The sequence below is a fragment of the Bactrocera tryoni genome, chromosome 5 (assembly GCF_016617805.1).
Source record: "Bactrocera tryoni isolate S06 chromosome 5, CSIRO_BtryS06_freeze2, whole genome shotgun sequence".
Classification (NCBI taxonomy): Eukaryota; Metazoa; Arthropoda; class Insecta; order Diptera; family Tephritidae; genus Bactrocera; species Bactrocera tryoni.
The window spans coordinates 48,811,033-48,836,157 of NC_052503.1; the positions used below are offsets into that span (position 1 = coordinate 48,811,033).

Below are 25,125 nucleotides of genomic sequence, written 5' to 3' on the forward strand. Positions count from 1 at the left end.
TTCTACAAGTCACTCATCATTCCCAACCTGCTATATGGTGCAGAGGCATGGAGGATGACACCTGATGAGTAGGCGTTACAAGTTTTCAGAAGAAAGGTTCTGCTGAAGATTTATGGTCCCTTGTGTATTGGCAACAACGAATACCGCAGTCGATGGAACGATGAGCTGTACGAGAAATACGGCGATATTGACATAGTTCAATGAATTAAGAAACAGCGGCTAAGTTGGCTAGGTCATGTCGTCGGAAAGGATGAAAACACTCCAGTGCCAGGAAAGCAGAGGAAGAGGAAGACCTCCACTCCATTGGAGAAGGCAGGTAATGAAGGACCTGGCTGCAATTGGAATCTCGATTTGGCGCCAAACACCGAAAAGGAAGAACGACTGGCGCAATGTTGTAAACTAAAGAAGACGAAGAAGAAGATTATAGGCATATTATATACATACATATATTTATAGGTATATAATTTGTGTATATTACAGCATCAATCCGTACATCAATACTCAAACTTCAAGTTAGGCACTAACATTAAATGCATTTGCAACAAAAAAAAATACACAATGAGTCAGTTTTTTGTTGTAATTTATTCGTATGTATGTATTTAAGTTACCAATTAAGAAAATAGAATGATTCATTCACTTACAGTTATTCAAATACTCGTATATGTATATTTGTATGTTTTTCGAGAAATTTAATTTCGAGTTATATGTATTTCACAATATGTATATATGTATGTAATACATGTTTTTTTTTTAATTTTCGTACTAAATTTACTTGAAGTATATAGCTAAATATAATTTGCAGCCTTACCGCCGTCAGTCTATGTCTTTGAAAAAAGCATAAAACACACACATACGCGTTCGTATGAGTGTATATGAAAATGCACTTATCTAAAAATATATATGTATGTATGTATAACAGCATTTGATATGCAAAACTTAATTAAAATACACTTCAAATACTTATGCAAAAGACTTACGAACTACGGCTTTACGAAAACTACGAAATTTTAGCGAATGCCCGACATTCGTTTATAAAAAAGGCGATGACTTCTGGAAAAGTGCGCTGGCTTACATAAAATTAATGCAAAGTTTTAGCAAAAATAAGAAAAAATCATTCTTTTACTTTGCTTATAAGTAAATACTATTGACTAACTAGCTGAAAATGTTCACGTGATGAAATGCAGCAATATTCGAAATCGAAATCGACTATTTCCGATTTTTCGAAGTAGGTCTGCTACTGCTTGGCAAATATGTTCGCGTTTTGTGTGATTATCTTCTCGATGCAATTCTTCACATTGTTCTTGTGTGGTTCGGGTATGCTCTCCAGCTTCGGCAGCATTTTGATGAGGAAATGGAAATCGGTGGAGAGGTTAATGTTCTTCTGCGGCACCAATTCCACTTGGGCCATGGATGTGACGGCTTGACCGTTACAATTGCTCGCGTATCTAATATTCGTGTTGTTTGTTGTGCTAATGTTGTTGCTCTGCTTAGGTGCAAAGCGTTTGATCTCGCTTGTCGTGTTATTAGCATGACTGTTATTGTTGCTGTTGTTGTTGTGGCGTGCATTCATCGTAACCGCCGACACAATGACCGGCGTCGCGGCAGAGATCTGCTTAATATGACACTGTGCGCCAATTTTCTGACTGCTGTTATTATTATGGTTGTTGCTGCCGCTGCTGTTGTTGTTGTAGTTGCCCCAAACGCTATTCGCGTTGTCGGTGAAATGTGCGCCATTGTAGGCTGCGTTTTGTAGGTGAGTTGTAATGATTTTTGTACGATTCTTTTTTGGTGGCAGTGTAATTGGTAGTCTTTCATTGTTCGCCTCGGTCGGCGCTTTGTTGTTGTGCTCTTGTTTCAGTTGAAAATGCGACTGTTGCTGTTGTTGGTGTTGCATTGGCTCAGACTTAATGACATTGAGATTGGTGCTGCCGTTCAGCAGTTTTGAGGTCACCGTCGGCGTCGGCGCCGGCGCCGGCGTTGACGTCGCTGTTAGTGGCGCCAATACTGGTGCGGCGCCACTCGTGTCTTTGGCCTGTATGCGATTCAGTATTTCCGGCAGTATCTTTTCGAACTTCTCCGTCAGCGTGCCGCTGTCCGCTTTGTCCGCAAAAAGCGTTAACTTTTTCGAACCGCCCGCACCTACAATCAGACCATTTTCTCGTTTTAAATACTTATGTGCATCTTTTGTTAAAGCATCGTCACCTTCATCCTCCTCGCCATCCTCGGCGCAACTGTTCTCCTCCATAATCAAGTACATCTTCCGCTTCTGGCCGGTCGTCGCTCCAGCCGTCGCTGTGCTGGACGTTTCGGCACCGTGCGGTTCATCGGACTTTTCGGTAATCATAAATACTTTGCGATTGCGCGGCGCTGAGTGTGTGGGCGTGGGTTTGCACAGCAAACTGTTGAGCGTGCGCGGCGCTTGTGAGGTTGTGTTTGTAGTGAGTAGAGACTTTGTTGATTTTGTTGTTGTAGTGGATGCCACGGAGGGTGGTGGAGGTGATTCGGTGTCGGAGTGTGCATCGCTGATCTGCGAAATTGATGAGGCGATAGATGAAATGGAATTTGTACGTTTCGGTGCTGTAACAATGATCGTCGAGGTACCGCTTTGCATAGGCTTGGGCAGGAGCGCTGAGTTACGTAGGCGTTTCTATGGAAAATAAAAATATGTTTAGGTTTACATAGCAAAAGTAAAGTTTTTAAACAAAAATACTAAAGAAAGGAAATTATAAAGCCATTCAAACTCCGACGAAGCAGATATGCAAGTAAAAGATTTTTATAATTTTCTAATCCAAAATGTGGAAAAATCTTGAGGCTTCACATGCAACATGCAAACAATTATTATCAAATAAGTGATTTATGCTATAGTGAAAACCTAACCGACCTTATCCTAATACCATTTTTTTTATAAAATTCTCCTGCATCTCTCAAGATGATATCCCACATTGTCTAAAAAATGTTACCGTCTTTGCAACCCTACTTACATATTACATCTAATGGGTGAAATAACTTTGTCATAAACTCACAGATCACCACTATAACTTTATCTAATCCTGCCGATATCACTTATTATGTGTATCACTAGTGTAATCATGATCTCATGCAAAGCACACTTGCTACTAGTCCCAGCCAAGCTCCCTTGGCTTGTGGCTAGTCACTATCGTTCTGTATGGCGTGGCCTTTTCCTGATGGAACACAAATCCTTACATTAGCCAAATTGACCGCTTCTGGCCGATTGTTTTCTTCAAACGATCCATTTGTTAATAGTACAGATCCGTTTCGGTAGAGTTTGGACGTAGAGGAACAGCTTATACTTGAGGATTTTCTGCCATTCTCACTAAACGGGTGTATGAATTAGCCCCCACTGAATTAACCCCCACCGGGCAAAATGACTTAAGCCCCACCAATTTCTCAGTAAATCTTTCCCCACCAAAAATGACGGAATCCCCACGAAAAAAAATGCATTAAACCCCACGAAAATGATTTTATCCCCACCAATCGAAATGAATTAAGCCCCACCAAACGTGGGTGTTCTTATATGACAGAATCCCCACTAAAAAAAAAAGAATTAATCCCCACGAAAATTACTTTAGCCTCACTTTCCGCCAATTTTAATTTTGTTGTTTGTGGCTTAAGTCATTTTGCCCGGTGGGGGTTAATTCAGTGGGGTCTAATTCATACACCCTCACTAAACACATAGTTAGTAAAACCTTCTTCTTCTTAATTGGCGTAGAAACCGCTTAAGCGATTATAGCCGAGTTAACAACAGCGCGCCAGTCGTTTCTTCTTTTCGCTACGTGGCGCCAATTGGATATTCCAAGCGAAGCCAGGTCCTTCTCCACTTGGTCCTTCCAACGGAGTGGAGGTCTTCCTCTTCCTCTGCTTCCCCCGGCGGGTACTGCGTAGAATATTTTCAGAGCTGGAGTGTTTTCGTCCATCCGGACAACGCCATGACCTAAATCCAGCGTAGCCGCTGTCTTTTGATTCGCTGAACTATGTCGATGTCGTCGTATATTCTGTACAGCTCATCGTTCCATCGAATGCGGTATTCGCCGTGGCTAACGCGCAAAGGACCATAAATCTTTCGCAGAACTTTTCTCTCGAAAACTCGCAACGTCGACTCATCCGTTGCTAACATCGTCCAAGACTCTGCACCATATAGCAGGACGGGAATTATGAGTGACTTATAGAGTTTGGTTTTTGTTTGTCGAGAGAGGACTTTGCTTCTCAATTGCCTACTCAGTCCGAAGTAGCACCTGTTGGCAAGAGTTATCCTGCGTTGGATTTCTAGGCTGACATTGTTGGTGGTGTTTACGCTGGTTCCAAGATAGACGAAATTATCTACGACTTCAAAGTTATGACTGTCAACAGTGACGTGAGTTCCAAGTCGCGAGTGCGACGACTGTTTGTTTGATGACAGGAGATATTTCGTTTTGCCCTTGTTCACTGCCAGACCCATTTTCTGTGCTTTCTTGTCCAGCCTGGAGAAAGCAGAACTAACGGCGCGGGTGTTGAGGCCGATGATATCAATATCATCGGCATCCGCCAGCAGCTGTACACTCTTATAGAAGATGGTACCTTCTCTATTTAATTCTGCAGCTCGAACTATTTTCTCCAGAAGCAGGTTGAAGAAGGAAGAAGTGCTTAGTAAAACCTACCTGACAGTAAATCCGCGATTGGTTATTTTCCATTTCTTAAATGGCCAATATCCATCATCAGTAATCATTTTTTGATGTCTGTTTGTATTGCATAGACTATAGTTATCCGATCTGAATCGATTTCTACACAGATTGCACCATTATCAATAACCCATCACCTCTTCTTCTTCCATACAGCCTTTGCAGATGGCTTCTGGTAAGATTTCCAGCTTTACAGCGTGAACGTCAATAGGGCAATGGCCTGTTAAAACCCCCACACTTGGGGAGAGGCTAGCCTTACTGAAGGCAAAGAGATCACTAGAACTGTTGCGGCCGATCTTGAGCCAAAAGGATATAACAAAAGTGCATGTACCAATGGTGACCCAGCGCTGGCCAAGTTCCCGCGAAGCCCAGCTATCTAGGAGTAAAACAAGTGAGGAAACGGGAGCATCCCATTCTACTGTTAGCGGTTCTAAGTTGCCCTCCCTTGCTAGCTGATCAGCTTTACAATTTACTGTGATTCCGCTGCGGCCTAGCACCCATACCAGTCTTATCACACAGAGACTGGATGATTTTGATAGCGAGATTAGGCACTCATTGACCAACCCTGAACGCACTGATAATGAGTTCAAGGTTAGTATCGCCGCCCTGTTGTCTGAGTGGATCGTTACTTCTCAACTGCACTCCGGAACAGTAGATCTACTGCTACATTAATGGCTACAACCTCGTCTTGGAAAACACTGCAATAGTCAGGAAACATAGAGAGCTCCTGACATTAAAGCTACAACTCCCTCGCCGGTATAAGGGCAGAGAAGTAGCCGCTAGAGTTCAGTTTGCCGATTCCATGATTCAAGTGATCCGGTGACCAGTCAAAGTATGTGAGAACATTCAAGTGTTTATACACGTGCTCTTTTAAGAACCCATTTTCGGTGGGAGACGCCACCTTTTGCCAATGACTCCTCTAAAGTAGTATAAGGCAATCGATATTCGGTTCCCATGAAAGCTTTCTATCCAGGATGAGCCCTAGATATTTCACTGTATTCGTCGGTTGCAAACTGGTGCCTGACATACGAACATAACTTAGGAACTTAATCACAAGATATATACAGTTTGGGTATATACTATAATATGTATTGCGTTGTGGTCCCGTATAAATATGTATTTCCCAAATATGAATAAAATATGCTCATTATATTGAATCTATCAACCAAATCACATCACACCCATTTCATTGAAATCACAACCACAGTTGATACCTCTCCACACTCTTACACGCATTAAAATGAAAATGAAGTTATACTCCCCCACATCCAAACATCGCATCATCGCATTACCTTGACATCATCTGTCGATGCAGCAGTCTGGTACGTCGTTAGCACTGGCTTTGTTATGGCTGCGGCGGCAGTGACGGTGCCGGCTGATGCCATTAACGCATCCTTCTGCAAGCGCGTCGGTGTTGTTTTTATTCTTGTCTTAGCCATCGTCTGCGCTGATTGCTGCTGTTATTGTTGTTAGTCTTTATGTAATCGTATGCAATCGTATATTTGAGTCTTTAAATAGGTATATTGTTTTTGTTTGGCTGTTGCACGACCCTTGATTCGCATACAATTGCCGCAGCTCTTTCTTTCATTCAAATCCCCTGCTTCTTCTTCGCCTTCGCCTGTTTATGCTTTGTTGTCGTTTCTGCAACATATGTTGCCGTAGACCTCCACCAATGAGCGACTGTTTGGTGCGCCGGAGTGCGTTGACGTTCTTCGTCCTTTGCCTCTGCTCTTCAAGTGCGCTTTTGCTGTTTTTGTTGTCGTTCACCTTGAAGTTTATGCTGCGAACGACGGCGCCGATGACGACGATGACTTGTCAATGTGGCAGCTGCAATAGCAAGCAAAACAAGTTTGGTGAAGTTTATGTTGAGCCAAAAAGTGCAAAATAAAAAAATGAGAACTTCAAATTGTTATGGAGTTTTAAAGAGTAGAACTCTCCTAATGAAGCACTTGTTGTGTGCGTTTGTTGGTAAGTGTTGTGGTGTATAGTGATGTGCAATGATATAGAAGTGAGCTTTTGCAAAGCTTTTCGTATTTTATTTAAAGTTGATGAAAACTACATATGTGTTATTTGTTTAAATATTGAATGTTAAAAATAAAATATCAATCAATTTTTTTTTTAATTGTAGTTGAAAGATAATATGTATATGTAAAATATGTGTATATGAATTGGTTAGCTATTTAATGAAAAAACTAAAATAAAATATCTTAAAATTCGCACGAACAAATTGTAAAAAAACAAAAATATGCGAGAAAGAAAGAATTACCTCATAATAGAAAACGGTTTAATCGGCCTATTAATAACTGCACATCAAAATAACCAGTCCAAAAAAACAGTCTACATAAAAAGTATTTATAAAATTCCAAAATCTTTAACTGGACCCCGGATAATTATTTAAAAGTGAAAAATAGAAATGCAAATATATCTCTATGGTTATCAAGCCTTATAAAGAGTACAAGAAATTGTTGCTGGTTAAGTTAGGTTAGTCATCCTATAGGATGCCTGCGCTTGACTTGAATTTTAACAGACTCAACTGCCTCACTATTGATAGCTCCTCCAGTGTATCATACTGTGAGGACCCAAGATGCTTACAGCGTAGTTTTGCCAATGCGGGACAAGTGCACAAGATATGCTGCATTATTTCCCTGGTGCCCTGCTGTATGCATTTCCAACAGTCTTCTCGATCTGTCAGCCCCATCCTGCGGTCGTATGTCGCCACCAGACAGTGATCAGTTAGTATTCACATCATGTTCGTATAGTCTCTACTACCGAGTGCCAATAGGAATTTTGTGTACTTCCGATCTACCGTTTTGCACATGACTTTTGCAATTTTGCACCCAGGTAACTCGTTCCATCGGGTTTGATTTTCTTTACCATGCTTCTGTCCAAATCACACCTGTAGTATAGACAATACATGGGTTTTCCCAATGTTTATCAAGTTTTCGGATGTTAGCCGTACATCATTCTTGGCAAACTCGTCCACTCTTTCATTGCATTCGATGCCTTTGTGGCCTGGCACCCAATAGAAGTGTAGTTGCTTGCTTCTGGTAACTCTTTCCACTGCTGCCCAGATTCCCAAGACACTTCTGGCCGATATGCGATACAAGGTTACTGCCTTGATTGCTGTTTCGCTGTCTAAGTAGATGCTGGCTCTCTCTGCGAGGAACACGAAACCATTCAAAAGACCATTTATCAACATAAATTTCAATTTGGTGTGGATCTGCTTTAGCTTTGTATTATTTCTCATTAAATCTTCATTTTGATTTTCGTACTCTTCTCAAAACAAAAAAACATACTGGCTTCAGCTGCACTGACACTGTAATAACATTGACAGCTGCATTTTTTAAAACATACAAGGGTACCATACATACATATGCAAATATCTTATTCTGGATTTACATCACATCATAGTTTGTGTAGCAGCTACAAGCTATAGTGGTCAAATCTGAATATTGAAGACTGTAGCGTTGTCTCAATGACAAATTTCGTAAAACAATCTTATCAAATCAAAAATTTTCCATACAAGAACTTGATTTCGATCTGTTAGTTTGTATGGCAGCTATATGTTATAGTTCACCAATACCGACGTTTCCAAAGACATGTCTTTTGGGAGAAAAGAAAGAGTTTAAGATTTCGGATCGATATATCAAAAAATGAGAGTCTAGTTCGCTTATATAGATACGAACATGGTTAAATCGACTTAGCTCAACATGCTGATCTTTTAAATATAATAACATCACATTATATGTTCTAAAAAATTTTCTCCACATAAACTCGATTAACACAAGTCATTGTGCTATGTTTCCGCACAGCACTGTATATATAAAAAGCTTAAGGCTGCAGAGAATACATTAACCGCTGTCATTGCTGTGAAGTGAGCTTTAGCCACTGAGCTTTGCACTTATAGAATTTCAGTTGCTCGTGCACAAGTTAGCGCCGGCGATTTTCTGCAACGGTGCATGTATGCAGTTAAAGCTCTACGAGACAACAAGCATATATACGCCTATAAATGCAATGCACTGCTTACGCCGACCGGGCGCATAAACCAACATACATACGCGTGAATATATGTAAATACACAGTCACGTTAAGTTTGGTATACATTACAAAGCCAATAGGAACTTAATACATTTGGCACTGGTTTGGCCAGAAACTTCCAGTAACTGAAAAAGCATTTCCACACGCAAAATATAAAAGAAATGAAAGCGTTGTTATTGAACAAAAGTTGTTTGCATCTGATTTTGTTGTACTTTACTTTATTTTTGGCAAACTATAAATATACACGCAAAGTAGTGAATGCGCTGCCGGATGTGGAGTCGGATATGCAGGCGCTACAACAGTAGCATAGTTTGGAATTGTAGAGGCGTACAGAGGCAGGTCGCTAACGCCAACACTAGGCTCCAGCGCTGGCATTGGCTGCGTGCAAGAACTCGCCGAACAAGTTTAAGGTCAAGTTTAAATGCTAAAACTACTGAAATTGCACAAAACACTGCCACTACAAGGTATGCACACACATACATATATACATATGTATGTAGATATGTAAAAATACATAACCAAATTAGAATACACGTTGTTTGCTTCATTGTAGCACACTTTACATACTTTAGTCTAACAATTTTCCGAGTGGCGGTCCATGGACTCGCCAAAATTTACGTCGAACTAGCCAAAATACGAATTTCCAAAATGCACTAGAAGAATTGCAGCGCTTGTCTTAATGCTGTCGCGCTAGCCGTTTTCATTATTATATACATATAAACATTACATTGTATACATATATATATATAATATATATACACTCCCCTTATGTATTACTTATTCAATAACACGCTCTAATTAACCACTGTTTCTTTCATTTTTGAATTTTTCTTAAAACAAAATTACAACAACAACAGCTGCAACAACAACAAGACACAAACACACACCTTAACTCTCAGTCCACAATATAGATATGTATGGCGAGTAAGTGAGTGCAACGGTTGCTAAAACGAAACGTCTGTGCCATCACCGCGATCAACCGATCATGTCCGGAGTTCTTTGTTTACTGGATGTGTAATTTCTTCTGCTTTTTAGCTGCAGCTTTAAAATTAGAATCCCATGCAACGTTCGCCGCACCACCGCACCACCACCAACCCCTTGGCTGGGCTCGACTGGCTGCTTTCAAGTGCGCTTTTCCGCACTTGCTGCTATGCTTTTTGCCGTGCTTGGCACATCCTCGAGACAACGCGACCGCCACTGCGCCTACTACGCTCCATACTATGGCGCTCTCACAATTATATACATTATAAATACATATATGGATGTAGTATATAATACGCACAAATATACGCGTATATGTGAAACTTTGAATGCTTTTCCCCTTTGGCGTCCTTTGGCTGCATGCTTGCGCTCCAAACTTTTACGGTGTATACATAATTAAGCGAAAGCGGCTCAGCAGTCCAAAGTTGATTTGGAAGTTCTTGCCCGCGAAAAGTTTCCTGTATCTACCTTTACTCGTGCATGTGCTGCACTCCGCAACTTCACTAAAGTTCCTCACACTCGCCGCCTATCAATGCCGTTGTCAATGGCAATGCGAGCGCGCTGGAGAGAGTGAATGTAAAAGCATAAAAGCGCTTCGTTCTTATTTATTTATTTATATAACGTTATGTATTTTGCGATTTACACATATGCGCTAGTGCGTATATTTATACAAGTGTGATTGTTGTTGTTTATATTGCATTTACTCCATTCTAGAGAATACTGTGCAGCATTGATTCTGGCCTCTCTCATTGCACTTAATAGAGTTCGCAATGTTTTTGTTGTTGGGTGTCGGCAATGCACGCTGTGACATAAAGTTATTTTAATTATTATCATTATTATTATTATGACCAGCATATGGGTTTGAACTCGCCTGTACCTGGCAGTAAAGAATATCTACATGTGTACTGTTTAGACTACACTTTCCTGGGCATGACATTTCAATACAATCGATGGAGTAGTTTACTTAAAAAAAATTGCAGAAATCGACGTTTTTATAGGCTGTCTCACTAGGTGTGCCCATTCTTAACCAGGTGGTTCCACTATAGCAACAGAGCTTTACTATAGGGCATTCTCATAGAACGTTGCTGTTAAAAGTCCGTGCTCAGCCTTTGGTGTTTGTTTATAACCTGTGGTATAGAGCGTGACCGCGGATTTTAAACAAATGAAAACCAACATGTTGGGCTCGGTTTATACAAGGTCTGTCGCAAAAGAAACAGAACTTTTTAAATATAACTGTTTCGGATGGCGCCACCTATTGGTGGGTATATGAAATAAAAAGTTAGATCTCTTGTTGACATTTCGTAAAAATTTTAAGACAATTGGATAACTACAATCGATGTTATCGATCAAAAAGTGACAGCAATTTTTGGTCATCGGTCGTAAAATGCAAAGAGCAAATATTAAATTTTGTTTTAAACTTGGGAAAACGTTTACTGAAACATTTCAAATGATGAAAAAAGTTTATGGTGGTCCCGTAGTAATGTGAATGAGTGGTTTAAGCGATTCCAAGAAGGTCGTGAGGACCCCTGTGACGATCAGAAGTCAAAAATAAAACAATGCTGATTTGTTTTTACGATTCCGAGGGTATTGTACACCGAGAGTTCGTCCCACCTGGCCAAATGATTAATGTTGTGTTTTACCTTGGTGTTATGAAGCGTCTTTTGTCACGCATTCGTCGTGCTCGACCACAATACCGTGAGGCAGGGTCCTGGCGCCTGTTGCACGATAATACGCCGGTCGACGCTTGTCATTGATTTTTTTACAAAAAACTCCATATTAACCATTAATCACTCATCCTACTCACCTGATCTGGCACCCTGTGATTTTTACCTATTTGGAAAACTTCATTTGCCCCTGAAAGGACACTGGTTTCAGGACATTTCAGCTATCCAAAAGGCGACGACCGATATTCTCAAGAGCATTCCTAAAAATGACTTTAAACACTTATTTGAAATGCTAATTGACCGGGCTAAACGCTGTATCGAAGCACAGGGAAACTACTTTGAATAAAAAGATATAACTTTTGAAAAATAATAATGTTTTGTTGTTTTTTTTTAACAGTCCTGTTTCTTTTGCGACAGACCTTGTATTTTTCATCTAAATTAGTTTTAAGAATCATTAAAAATAAGTTTAACGAACTTCAAAGTGGTCGCACGTCACTTTTGGATGCAACACGGCCATCTATCCAGAATACTTCCCTTCCCACATCATTTGAGTTTAAGTAACCGCTACGGACCCGAATTTTTATCCGGCCAAGGACTGCCAACTTGGCACCATTCCTCCAAATTACTTCATGAATGTTTTCTACCGCTACAACTACAACACAACACGGCAAAAGTTCGACCTCTCAAAATAGACAGACCGCCAATTGTAGGTGCATGATATAGCTGAGACAGTAAACATTTTCTTCAGATTCATGGATCATATATTCAATACGAAATACTGAGAAAGTTGAGGTCCTGTGGACGCCGCGTTTGCTCACTCCTCTCAGCTCGCTCAATGAATGTAGTCATTTTACAGCACTATTTAAATATAAACCGAATTTCTGTGCCGTTTCCTGGCCATCAACCAAACATGGATCCACTGGTACACACGAGCACTCCAAGCAACAGTCGAAACAGCGTACTTCGCTCGGCGGATCCACCCCAAAGACGAAGGCTTTCCTATCAGCCTGGTATTCATAAGGTGCGGTCTATATCGACTACCTTTAGAAGAAGAAAACGGACACATGACTATACTATTACGAATTATTCAGCAGATTTCAAGCCAAATTTTAGAATAAAACGCACCCTTTTGGCGAAATTTCACTTTGACTTTGGTAGTATCGATTTCGACTAACAGAAAAAGCATTACCCTTAATATATGTATGTATCAACCTGTCCTGTTAGTATAAAAATAGTTTGCAATTCAGTGGCGATTAAATATATATAAAAAACTTTATTTAAGTTAAAACTATATTTAATTAAGACAAACCATTAAATTAATGGTAATATGCCTTATTTGTTTTTATTCTTTGACCAGTAGCACCAACCCTTAAATGCATGTGTATAATTTTGTCAACATAATTTGATCCCAAAACGAGACTTCGCGAGGAAAGTGCAAGACCTAATAGGTTTGTATGCAATTTTACGCGTACATACGTATGTATGTATGTAGGCATGAGAACAAAAAATACGCGCTCTACACTATAAAGCCCACTTAACAATGCACTTATGTGTATATATGTATATTACATGCATGCACACATACATATAAGTAAGTACATATATAAAGCTTGCTTATAAAAAAACCAAAATATTGAATGCAAGCACCGCACATATACACATACATACATATGTATGTACACGAATGTGTTATGGGTTTTAGCGCTTTTGTGCTAGGCCACAAGCACTTCATTCCGATCCAGCGCACCGCCGCATTCGCACAGCAATAACAACAGCAATACACCACCACCAGAGACTCGGAAAGTGTCTATGCGACGGGCAAAACCGAATTCTATGCACAAAACTGCAAAGCTGCATGCGTTTATTGGTGCATTCGCATGCATGTGCATGTATGCACACGTTTGTATGGCCGAGTGTCTGTAAATGTGTGTGCTAAAAGCCGCCATGGCATTGAAACTCGCCTCCATGTTGTGACACAGTTCAACAACCTTTGACTTTGAGTGCGCTGCGCAGCCGAGATAACTCGAGAACTCCATGCGCGTTGCACCCGACTCGAGCCGAATAAGGAGTGTCGAGCATCAAATGTATTTACATGTTTGTGCAAAATATAAGTTTTTGTATATTTCTATTTGACCAAAGTGGTAGTAAATTGCAATCAAATAAGTAAAGAACAAATATGAAAAATATAATGACCAAAAATAACCACAATTGAATAAAGCAAGAGAACGGTAGAGAGACGTTGATTCTGAGAGTGAATGCGCATAAAAACTGCATGACAATAAAGCTTTTACAAAGCTCTAAACTGCATAGGACACACTGTTGACCCTATACATACATATGTATGTACATGCGTATACATACATATGTTGTATGTGCAATATGTGTTGGTGAAGGCTTACGATGCTTATTATGTTCAGCATGTTTATAAAGCCTATTTATTTGAATGTAAATAATTAACTTTTTATGTATATGCAGGGGTGTATTTGCAAGAGTATATAATTGTTCACGTTCGCATTAATATTCATAGTATATATACATAAGTAGCCCTTAGTTCCCAAATCTACGTTGAAAATAAATACATATACATATATCCCATACATTTGTCGTCAAAATAAAAAAAGAAAAGTTGTTAAATATTTGGCGAATGTGTCTTGGTGTTGTCCAGCAATTTTTAAGTTTCCTTCGAACTAATAACGAATTTTTGGAGATATTCATTTCAGAAACTTAATATAACGGGTGATCCAGATGATTGACAGATCATGCGTGAGTCGTGTCAAGCTGTCTTGTTATTTTTTTTTTTTGAGTATTTTTTGGTATTTCATTATGAAAAGACTTACGACTGAACAACGTTTACAAATCGTTTAACATTGTGCTTCGCGTTCTTCGCTCAACTTATGGTGAACATAAGCGACCTACTTTACGTACTATTCGCAATACCATCACCCATATTGAGATCCAGCATTTATTATTAGATAATATTCGACCGAATAGACCACATCCAGCTCGCATCTACGGCTGCTAGCTGAGGGGTAGACAAAGATCGTGGAGAGTCGATTCGCACATTTTACCTCGAGATCTTAAATTGAAAGCGTACAAAATACAGATTGGCATGAACTGTAGCCACTCGACCTCGCCAAGCGACATCGCTTCGCTCTGTGGGCTCTTGAAAAGTTCCAAGAAGATTCGAAGTTTTCGAGCCAATTTTGTTCAGTGATGAAGCCCATTGGGTAAAAAAGAAAAATTACTGTATTTGGGACGGACAGCAATCTGAAGAGATTCATGACCACTTCTTTCAGAAAAAAATGGTTTGGTGTGGTTTGTGAGCCGGTAGAATGATCCGTCGATACATATCTCTTCAAAAATGATACCGCAGAGAACGTAAGCGTCGATGACGACCGTTATCACGCCATTCAACCGACTATTTGAATTGACTGAAATTGTAGTTCGTGATATCGGCGACATTTGGTTTAAACAAAACGGATCCACTTCATATCACATCAATCAATGGATTTATTAAGAGAACACTTTGGTGAGCAGAAAATTTTACGTTTTTCGCTGGTAGATTGGCCACCAAGATCGTGTGATATCTAAATTTTATGCAGACAAGCCCGCTTCGATTAAGGCATTGTAGTTTTTAAAATACCGTTATATGGGTAGCGATTTGTTTACTTTAGCTTGAATGGTTTTGGAGATATGGGGCAACGACCATTTTTTTCAAATTTGTTAGTCCACAGTCGCTTACTATTGCGATTCCTTATACCAAAGTATAGTTTTATATCCTAAATTAGTGTATAGTTATGGCACTTCATAGGTGGTTCATTTAGTGGCGTTTTGTGGGCATAGTAGTGGTCCGATTACGTCCATCTATGAACTCGTTCTCTCTTTTTCGCCAGGAAAACTGTGTACCAATTTTCTTTACGATATCTCAATTTTTACTCAGTTATACTATAGATTGCACAGACAGACAGTTACTCGGAATTGAAGTCGTTTCGTCATCCTGATTTTTTTCAAAACCAGAAAATATAAAATACAAAATAATAGGTGTAAAATATTTTTTTCTAAATAAAAACAAAAAATTCAAGTTAATCTTTATTCCGTCCACGGGTTTTTAATATACAGGTTCCTTTTTTTGCATACAGGTCACATTTGCATCCTTGAGCCACTCGTATATTACATTATTATCTTAGAAAATAAGCTGTGCCAACTTTTGTGAAGATACATTGTCAAATGGGAAAGTTTTCCATACAATTCCGATCGTTCAGTTAGTATGGCCGCTATATGTTATAGTGCTCCGAATTCGGCAGTTCCGACAAATGAGCAGATTCTTGAAGAGAAAATGACGTTTACAAAATTTCAAAACGATATCTTAAAACCTGAGGGACTAGTTCGTATATATACAGACAGACAGACGAACAGACAGACAGACGGACAGACAGACAGACGGACATGGCTAAATCGACTCAGCTCAACATACTGATCATTTATATATATACTTTATGGGGTCTCCAACGCTTTCTTCTGGGTGTTACAAACTTCATGACAAACTTAATATCCCTGTTCAGGGTATAAATATTGACGGGTGTTATGGAACCCAAATAGATAGATTTGCTGATTGGATTTTCCTGTTTTCTAAAATACGCAAAACCAATATTTGAAACAACTGTTTACTAATGCGACATAACTTTAAAATCAATAAATTTGAAAGCAATTCTCTGAAAGTTTACAATGAGTTTCGCTATTTTAGCTTTTATTTTACTGGAGGAAGATATTAAGCGATCACAAAAATACACTTGATGCCCCAGGGGAATTGTAAGTGAAATTTGGCCAGCATTTACTTGTACGAGCTTGTATGTATTTCCATACCTCGGCTCACGATAGTAAGCGACCCTCCAACTTTTCGATACCATTTTTGTAGTACGATTTGTCCTAAGCTTCAAAATAGGCCTCAGTTTCGGCGATCACGTTTCAAGTTTGGCGAAAATTTCTTCCCAACGACCATTCTTTTGAGATCTGAATACACGAAATAGTCACTGGGGGACAGATCTGGAGAGTACGTTTAACACAGAAGCGATTCGAAACCGGATTCATGGTTTTTTGCCCTCGTTTTCACTGACTTATGACACGATGCATAGTATTGGTAAAACAGGACTTTTTCTTCAAACGCGGGCGTTTTTTGGCGCTTTCGCCCTTCATCCAATAACCCTATGTATATTCGCTGTTTATGGTCCCTCCTTTTTTAAGGTAATCAATAAAAATTATTCCATACACATCCCTAAATACAAACGCCTTATCATTGCCAGCTCCACTGTTTGGAGCAGGTTCATCGTGTGCATTTCACTGGGATTACAGTCGATTGGACTTCGGAGTGAAATATTGGAGCCATGTTTCATCTATTGTCATATATCGATGCAAAAACTTCGGTTTTTTAAGCTTGAACATCTCCAAACGCTGCTCCGAATCATCAACTTGTTCTTGTTGTTGTTTTAACGGAAATTCAATCTCCGTTGGGATGATAAGTGTCATTTGTGTTGTCGTCGATGTCATCTAACGGGAGGCCCAAGAAACATGCTGTTTCGACGGGGTCGGACCAAAGGGAGGAGGGTGTTAGATGAGTAGGGTTCGTGGGGCATGCAAAGAGGTGGTCAGTGTCATGCGGAGACTCGTTGCATGCAGGACATACATTCGGTATGTCAGGGTCTATTCTGGATAAGTAGGAGTTTAACCTGCTACAGTATCCAGAACGAAGTTGCGCAAGGGTCACACGCGTTTCTCGCAGCAGCTGGAGCTCTTCGTCTGCTACGGGTGGTGGTTTGACTCCAAGTACGCCATTCACGGGAAGGGAGTCGGCGAAGGTGTTGATGGCTCCGCTGTGAATGGCGGTCAGTACCTGTCGAAAGTTAGTTGCGTCCGAAGTCCGGTCGGCGTACTGTACCACGTCGTCGACGTAGTCGAGGAATGACCTTTTGATGCCCCTAGGAGGCGGTTCCGCTCCAAGCAGATGGCTGCAGGGGTGATTTCAGAAATCATCAACTCGTCGCTGTTTTTAGTCAAAAGTTAAATATTCGTGAATGGTATGATGTGCACTTTCAGTTGATATCTTTAGAGTGTCTGCTATCACGAACAACTTCACTTTACGGCATCGAAAATTATCTTGTGGATGTTTTTGATATTTTCGTCGGTAACAACATCCTGTGCGTTTACCTTCTTCGGTGCTCATTTTAAGACGTCTAAACTTAACATTTCACCTTAGACAGGGGACTTTTCAGTTGACTTGTTTATCACATTGACGGCAGAATAAATATGGAATAAGGACGTTGAATTAAGTTAATTTGACTCTTTTTGCTTTGTTTCTGATTAAAAAAAGTCGACAAAATTGGTTTCTGTGGTACTCAAAACTGATATAATTTCTGTTGCGAACTTCAAACCAATGATACCTGAATTCATTACATCGACTACATTGTTTTTTATCGGTATCAATACTGACCACTACCCGATTGTCTACAAGAAAACAATTTTTCATGCGCCACTTTGTTGCAGGTATCCTTGGTCCTTGATATCAAAATATAGCAGATGTCGAGAAGTTGAAAGGGTTTTCTAACAGAGGAATTATTTTATTTAAATAGTAAGAAAATCGGTTGGCGTATCAGTGGAACAGCCATACATTTTTAATTTAATAAAAAATAATCTTCACTATACACGAACAACTTAAGAGATATTGTTGACTACCCAATGGATTATACTTACATACATTAATTAGTAAAATTTATTATTTGTCGAAATGTTTTCGTGGTTTAAATTACTAATAACTACTAAATTTGTAACATATAATGCTTAAAAGCCACTTAAGCTACGCATAAAACTTATTCTGAGTCAGCAGTGTCATCATCATCGTCATCTTCGTCAGCACTGTCGTCAAGTTCAGGCATGGGGAAGCGCAGAATGGCCGCTATGCCAGTCAGATTGGCGAGTTGTTCTCCCGATATATGCATGCTGGAGAATATCTTCACCTCGCCACCGGCATCACGTACGGATTCAACTAAATTTACATATTCTTTTCGTTGATTCACATCTTGACAGCGGAACAGATTATCCGATATGAGTAGGGTTTCTATCGCCATCGCTTTGGCCGCTTCCAACACATGCTTCTTGCCGTAGAATGCACGAGCCGGCTCACAATGTAATATATTATAGAATTGCTCCAGTATTTTAACTTCTCTAACGGCTTTGGTATCGGATATTTTTACCATAACGCTGGGATCTTGCAGCACCTCTTTGAGTGCTTGCTTGAAGCCCGACGACGAGCGTACAAGTATGAACTTGCTCTTATTGTCCAGCAGTAGTTTGATGTCAGCTTTCACCGCCTGCTGAAACATATATTCGAAGAACTGATCACGTACAAAGCCCGGCGAGGCGATCAGTACACACTTGACTATGTCGAAATTCACATGTCTCAATATGCCTTGCATGACACTCTCGTAAAACTTTACCAGTCCCTTCTCGTGCTGTTGCGTGTGACCTTTGCGCTTGCGCGGTATCGACACCTCGATTTTGCTGCGCACCAATGTCATGCTAGCGGTAATCAGACATACATAGGCGAGACCCTCTTGCATCACAATCGCCGCCAAGTCGGACGATTGTGTGGGGTCACATGCCATTTCAATGCGTTCCAGCGCTATTGTGTCCCATTCGGCTTTGCGCAGTTCAAATTTTCGATTCAACTCCAAATCGAGTGTGTGATAGGCGCCCATCTTGACGTATTGGTTCTCTTCAATGTTACGTCCCTTTAAGCGCAGCATGCATGCTTGTGTATCGAAGTCTATGGACTCAACACTTATTGTTAGTGTGGTGCGTACACGATTGCTCGTCGAGGAGCCTGTCGCTGACTCATTTTGCACTTTTCGTATGGTTGTGCTGCGCACTTGATCGCCCTCGGCAATCAGATTGTATGTGTGCCACATATCTTCGGGCTCTTCCGCTATCAGGGTAACGGAGCCCTGTGCGCCTTTATCAAAATTTCTGCTGACCAGCCTCATGTTCTATTTAAAGTTGGGGGAAAAATAGAAAACTTTTATGAAATAAAAAAAATATTTTGTTAAAGATTTTCAGAAAACGTGCGCCATTTGCTTTGTGTTGCTCGTAAATATATTAAAGATAAGTTTAGAGTTAAAAAAAAAATAAAACATTTGAAATTTGTTTTGCATTTTTATCTAAAGCCACAACACTATAAACGAAATTGTATAAGTTGAAACTCAATTCTAAAAAAATTTGAAAATGAAGAAGCACAGAATTTTCATCTTTGAGTTTCTGAGATCAAAAATAGCAAAAATATTGGGACGGATTGTATCAGTTGAGTTAATATACAATTAATAACTTCAAATCTTTGAAAACACACACGACAACGCAGTAACAAATAGCAGTACTCGATTTTCTACGAGGATAAGGTAGCTATTTCTCTTTCCAGGCATACAGAAATCACATTTTTAGAATAATGTCTTCCCGAGAATATATTTGTACAAACTGAAATAATATTTTAGGTTGGGTAAGTTCGATATTCAGGGGTTAGGGGTAGTCAGAGGCACAAAAAATGACAATTTTCAGTAATTTATTTGCTATTAACCCATGTTATTTTACGAAAGTAGTAATATGGCATTATTATAGAATGTGTTGACTTGAAGTCACGAAAATTAAAAAAAAAAAATTTAATTTCCAAAGTTATAGTTGTTTGTGTTGACAAAGTTCCAAAAAAAACGTGCTTGCGGTGACAACCATAAGTCCTTGGAGATTCATCTAAAATCAATCGGACAAAAAAAATTTGTTTTATAAATAGATAAGCTCGGGCCTGATCGAAGGATTTTTTTTCAAAAATTAACAAAATGGCGGCCTCAGGAAATTTTGTTCTAAATTTTTGGGAAATTTTTGGTTTTAAAAATCGAAATTTAAAAAAAAAAATTGTTCGATCAGGCCTGAGTTTATTATGTATTCTAAAAGCCGTATAAATTTCATTAAAGTCTACTGAGCGGTTTTCGAGTTACAGTTGTTACCAGCTGAAAAAACATAGTTTTGAGAAAAACGCGTTTAAAGTTTCACACTAGCGCTTTGAAGTGTCCGAGCTCTCTTTGTTATTTGTCGAATAACTCAAAAACTAATTATCGGATCAACGTGAAATTTTCAGAGAATATTTTTAAGATATTAGACGAACGAAAATGAAAAAATAATTTTTTGAAAATTCTGAACCCCTAACCCCTTAAAGTATTGAAAAAGATCTAGGAAGATCTATCATATAACGACGTTGAAAAATCCAGTAGTTCGACAATTCGCCTAAGACTAAAGCTTTACTTCGTAATATACATATGTACATACACTTGTGCTCACACAATTAAGTCACATGAACGTCATGATATACAAATTCATAAAACTTTAATATTATTAAGAATTCCAAAAAGTTTCCACGGAATTAAGAAATTGACTTTAAATTGATTGTATTAATTTTTTTTTAAAGCCGAATTTTAGTTTAAAAACAAAAATCTGTTTCCTCCTTATTAGTATGTATTTTTCGTGGTCATATAATTAAGCCACCGACAACAAAAAACTTTTTTGCTAAAAAAATTATTTAAATTCTCTAAGCCAGGGCTTTGGGCAAGCCACTCGGGACACTTGCTCTGATTTATTGCTAGTCAGTCCTTAACCACCCTGAAGCAGTGCTTTTGGTCGTTGTTATCCCGAAAACGAAAAACCAAGGTAATGGTAAATCATCGGCGTAATTTCCATTTAAATGTCCTGCTAAAATGTCTCTGTACATACTGACAGTAATTTTGTTCTCAACTTGTACAAGTGGTCCTACCCCATATGTTTCACAGCTTTCTTTGTATATCGTTGGTTTAAATATTGTAGTGATAGTTGCCTGAAATAGGGTCTACCTAAAGATTTATTGAACCATCATTACAATTCTTTAAAAACTTTCAAAATAGGCTCTTTCTGCGTCGATGCAGCGCGTTGTCATGCTTTCCAAGCATTAAAGCTGTCACGAAAGGCATTCTCCGGAATAGCCTTGAGGACATCCACGTAAGACTTGGCGTTGAAGGTTTGTCCAGGAGGAACAAATTCATGGTGAACGATGCCTTTAATGTAAAAAAAAACAATGAGCATCGTTTTCAACTTGGATTTGCACATTCTTCCCTTTTTTGTTGGCGAGGAGACACCGGCGTGTGCCAAAAAGGTCTGGTGCCATCGAAACAAACCATTTCTTGCTAAAGCAACAGCAGGGTACTTGGTTGATCATATCAAACGTCTCTTTTGCTGATTTACCGAGTTTCACACAGAATTTAACCGCGTATCTCTGCTCTAACGAACACTGCATTTTCGGCTTGTATCACTCAGAAAAACACTTCGGCCGAAAATGTTAGTCCAGACTCTCCAGCTGCTAGGAGACAACTAACCAGCCGCTCGTTCGTTAGCTAGGAACGCCCTCTACCGAATCCAGTCTGTGCGCGCACACTCCGAAGTACAATCGCGGCGGAAGAAAATCAGTGCTATTACTTTCCGGACAAACCCTGGAGGTGTTGTCTTTCTCCTTTTTTCTTACGGGGCAAATTTTCAAAGGTTTTATATTAGTTTATATTTTGCAAGGCATTCTTAACCCTTCCTGTAGAAAAAAACAAGTATCCCGTAATTTTCACAATATTTTTATTTGATAACACTGCCATATGACTTTTCTTTCACTAGGAGTTGAGTTTTTATTTTTGCCCATTGCTTAGAAAATTTAAATTTAACTCAGTCTGTTATGAGAAAAGCCAGCCATACCCAGTCTGAGAGAGTCCTTATTTGAAAGCTTATCAGCGTAGGTGATTCAAAATGACACAACAAAGTAGCCCGTTGCAATTAATACTCAAGTAAAACGTTCAAATCCAAAACTACTGCTCTGCTGTCAGAGAGAATACTCACTAATTTGAAAGAACAAGAAACTAGAGTTTATTAAGAGCTCACAACAAAATACTACTTCACTAAACTTGATTGATATTATTTTGTACGCAAAGCACCGATGATTAATTCTACTGAATGAATAGGGATACCTATAAAACTCATATTAGGCGGCACTGACATAAGACACTCAACGTAAACCTTATTGTCGGAGACCGCAAAATACAATATATACACACATATATCTACTATATACATACATATACATAAATAAGTTGAGCCGTACATACACATACATACATACCACAAATGCTTGTGGTTAGGAAGAGCTTTTAAAGTGGAGTCTGCGTGTGATAACGCATTTGATGAACTTGCGGAAGTTTTAAAAGTGAAGCTAGAAGTGAATACGAAAAGCAAAAATCAGCGGAATAACGTGCTTTGGAGAGCGTATATTAAACAATGAATAAATTCTACAACAGTGAGCCATCGCTGCTTAAAACAAATGTGATTGGTACGTTTAATTTTTCATATTTAATAATAGTCTAGAATTTTAAGTTAAATAATTTGTAATTTCAAAGAAAAAACAAATAAGATTATAAGTCAAATTAGAGTGAGTGGTGAAACGAAAATAAATGGATGGAGAAAATGAGATTATGTAATAGAATAATTTATGCTAATGTTTTTTTGTTGAATTTTTTGACAAAGGAAAAAGACCAAAAGTAGCAAGCTCAAAATGGGAAACGGAAGATTTCTCTTCAACTTTTTTGATAACATAGCTCAACTGACCACCGAGACACGATAATACATTTATAAAATCGAATTCGTACAGTCTAAATCACTTTCTGGGGGCTGGAATATATTTTTGAAATATTTTTTTCAACTCGACTTTTTTAAATCTTAATTTAGAAGGAATATCATAGTAAAACTGCTCATAGATCAAATACATACATATATATAAAAATTACTCAAAGTTAAGGCTCCAAAATTTTATTTTACGTAATTTTCAATGAAACGATATATTTTACTTCTAGATTTTTATACATATTTCAAAATTAACCGCATATTACTATATTTCATAAAATAGATATACCATCAGATTTAGCACTTTGGATCCAAGGATTTAATATCACTGTTTCAATTTTTAATGTTTTTAGCATTATTATAATAGAGAACAGAAGTCATTCTTTAAAACTTAATTTACATAATTTTTAGTTTACAGAAATATCTAACAAGCACAAGTATTTATATAAGCTATAGAATAAATAACGATTAATACATTATGTATGTATTTATTTGCGATATTTGACTCTCAAAATATGTAAATATGTGGGTACATGAATACATTTAACCAACCGCAACAATAGATATTTGAAACATGCCTACGTATAATATCTGTAACAATAGGCAGGAAGCTTTACAATGTTTGCACAAAGAAAAGAAAAAAAAAGAAACCTGCAGGTAGACGAGCAAAAATTGCAGATTTGTGGAATAAAACGGTGGCAACCTAATACTTAGGATTTATGCACTTCCGACAATGTAAGAGACATACATACATAGTATAAGCAATAAGCTTTAGTTGGTACAATAAAAAATGACGCCAAGATTGGCCAAGAAAGCACAAAAATCGCACAAAATTTACAATTTAAGCCGAATAATGCAAGAGTATGTTCATAAAGAGTCCTTGTAGCCTGTCTGGTTGTGGAGCGACTAGAAGAGAACATGCCAGAGCTTAAAAGCCAAATCAAGCGTGAGGTTGAATAACCTTTAAGGCGCTTCTAGTAATTTCATTGAAGCACTGATATTTGTGTGAAGCACTGCTGTAATCACATACGCCATAAAAACATAATAAAAAAACGAAGTCGAGTTTTAATAGTTTAACACTTTGTTTTCATTATAATTTACTCTTAATTTTTCATACGGACAGTTTTATTTTTAAACACAGAAGCTTAAAAGCTTTGTGTCCGCAAAAGTTTCATTTGTGTGACTAGAATATTTTATTTGCACTTACATTTCACTTGTAAAGTTCAATAAATGTCAGTGACTTTAAATATTTATTGCACAACGCTTGGCACTGAATTACAATTTAGTTATTAAACACTTATTCTGACATTTTTGGCGTCTTTTAATCACAATTTTATTCAAGAAAGTAAAAAAAATTAACACCAAAGCCACGATAAACGTTCTGCACACACGTTAAAACACCGCCAAAAACCAAACACGACTGCTCTTCTTTTGGGGTAGCGAAATCGGCAGAGCACATGGATGGCGCTTTCAACGCCCGCATAACAAAAACAAAACGCAGGCAAAAAAATGCAAAGACAAATCGTGCAAAAACAGCACATACACATGTGCGGCGCAGGCAAACTGTCAGATAGAAAAAATGCAAAAACAATAACAAAATGTTTCGCCCAGATATTTCACAGCAAACGCACAAGTAACTTCCTGGTCTTTAACCCAATAAAACACTATTTTAATTGAAGGAATTTATACTTTTAATAATGGCGCACGTTTCTGCTATATATTTATATATAAAACACACTTAATAAACCTTTTACCTTATCGCTGGTTTTGTAATTTTGTAAAGTCTTCTTGTCAACAAAGATGACAGGTAGGCACTGCACGGAATGTCAAGCATAGCGCTGGCAGTTGCGTAGTGCTGCCATATTGCTAAGGTGTGAAAATTTCGTTTGTACTAAAAATCGATAAATTTCGTTGATATAATCGATAGTTCTTTTTATTAGCGAAATAATGCATAAATTGTTTTCGTGAAGGCATATGCTTCGTAAATATTAATATACATATTTTAATTTCTGAAAATTATTTAATTAGTTTTTTAATTACACCCAATG

The 25,125-nt window shown here is 38.5% G+C and overlaps 2 protein-coding genes across 5 annotated transcripts; both read right to left on the reverse strand.

Annotated features, from left to right (window-relative positions):
* Positions 1–563: 563 nt before the first annotated feature.
* LOC120777569 (homeobox protein 5) lies at positions 564–24,711 on the reverse strand. Of its 4 annotated transcripts, XM_040108972.1 has the most exons (4): positions 24,285–24,710; positions 5,969–6,503; positions 2,203–2,647; positions 564–2,139 (listed from the first exon to the last, which is right to left on the reverse strand). In XM_040108972.1, exons 2-4 carry the CDS (start codon positions 6,113–6,115, stop codon positions 1,235–1,237), a joined length of 1,497 nt encoding a protein of 498 aa, XP_039964906.1. In that variant the 5' UTR covers positions 6,116–6,503; positions 24,285–24,710; the 3' UTR covers positions 564–1,234. The 4 variants fall into 4 exon arrangements, with proteins under 4 accessions (XP_039964906.1, XP_039964904.1, XP_039964905.1 ...); XM_040108970.1 differs by having other exon boundaries at positions 564–2,647; positions 24,285–24,711; XM_040108971.1 differs by lacking the exon at positions 24,285–24,710 and adding an exon at positions 9,602–9,924 and having other exon boundaries at positions 564–2,647.
* Positions 18,001–24,902, reverse strand: LOC120777570 (protein pelota). The gene is made up of 2 exons (XM_040108974.1): positions 24,832–24,902; positions 18,001–19,395 (listed from the first exon to the last, which is right to left on the reverse strand). Exon 2 carries the CDS (start codon positions 19,390–19,392, stop codon positions 18,220–18,222), a length of 1,173 nt encoding a protein of 390 aa, XP_039964908.1. The 5' UTR covers positions 19,393–19,395; positions 24,832–24,902; the 3' UTR covers positions 18,001–18,219.
* Between the last annotated feature and the right edge of the window lie 223 nt (positions 24,903–25,125).

Coding starts and splice junctions, on each gene's coding strand:
- LOC120777569 (XM_040108970.1), bottom strand. CDS start 6,115: ATGGCTAAGACAAGAATAAAAACAACACCGACGCGCTTGCAGAAGGAT. Junction 2,648..5,968: donor CATCGACAGATGATGTCAAG/GTAATGCGATGA, acceptor TATTTTCCATAG/AAACGCCTACGTAACTCAGC.
- LOC120777570 (XM_040108974.1), bottom strand. CDS start 19,392: ATGAGGCTGGTCAGCAGAAATTTTGATAAAGGCGCACAGGGCTCCGTT.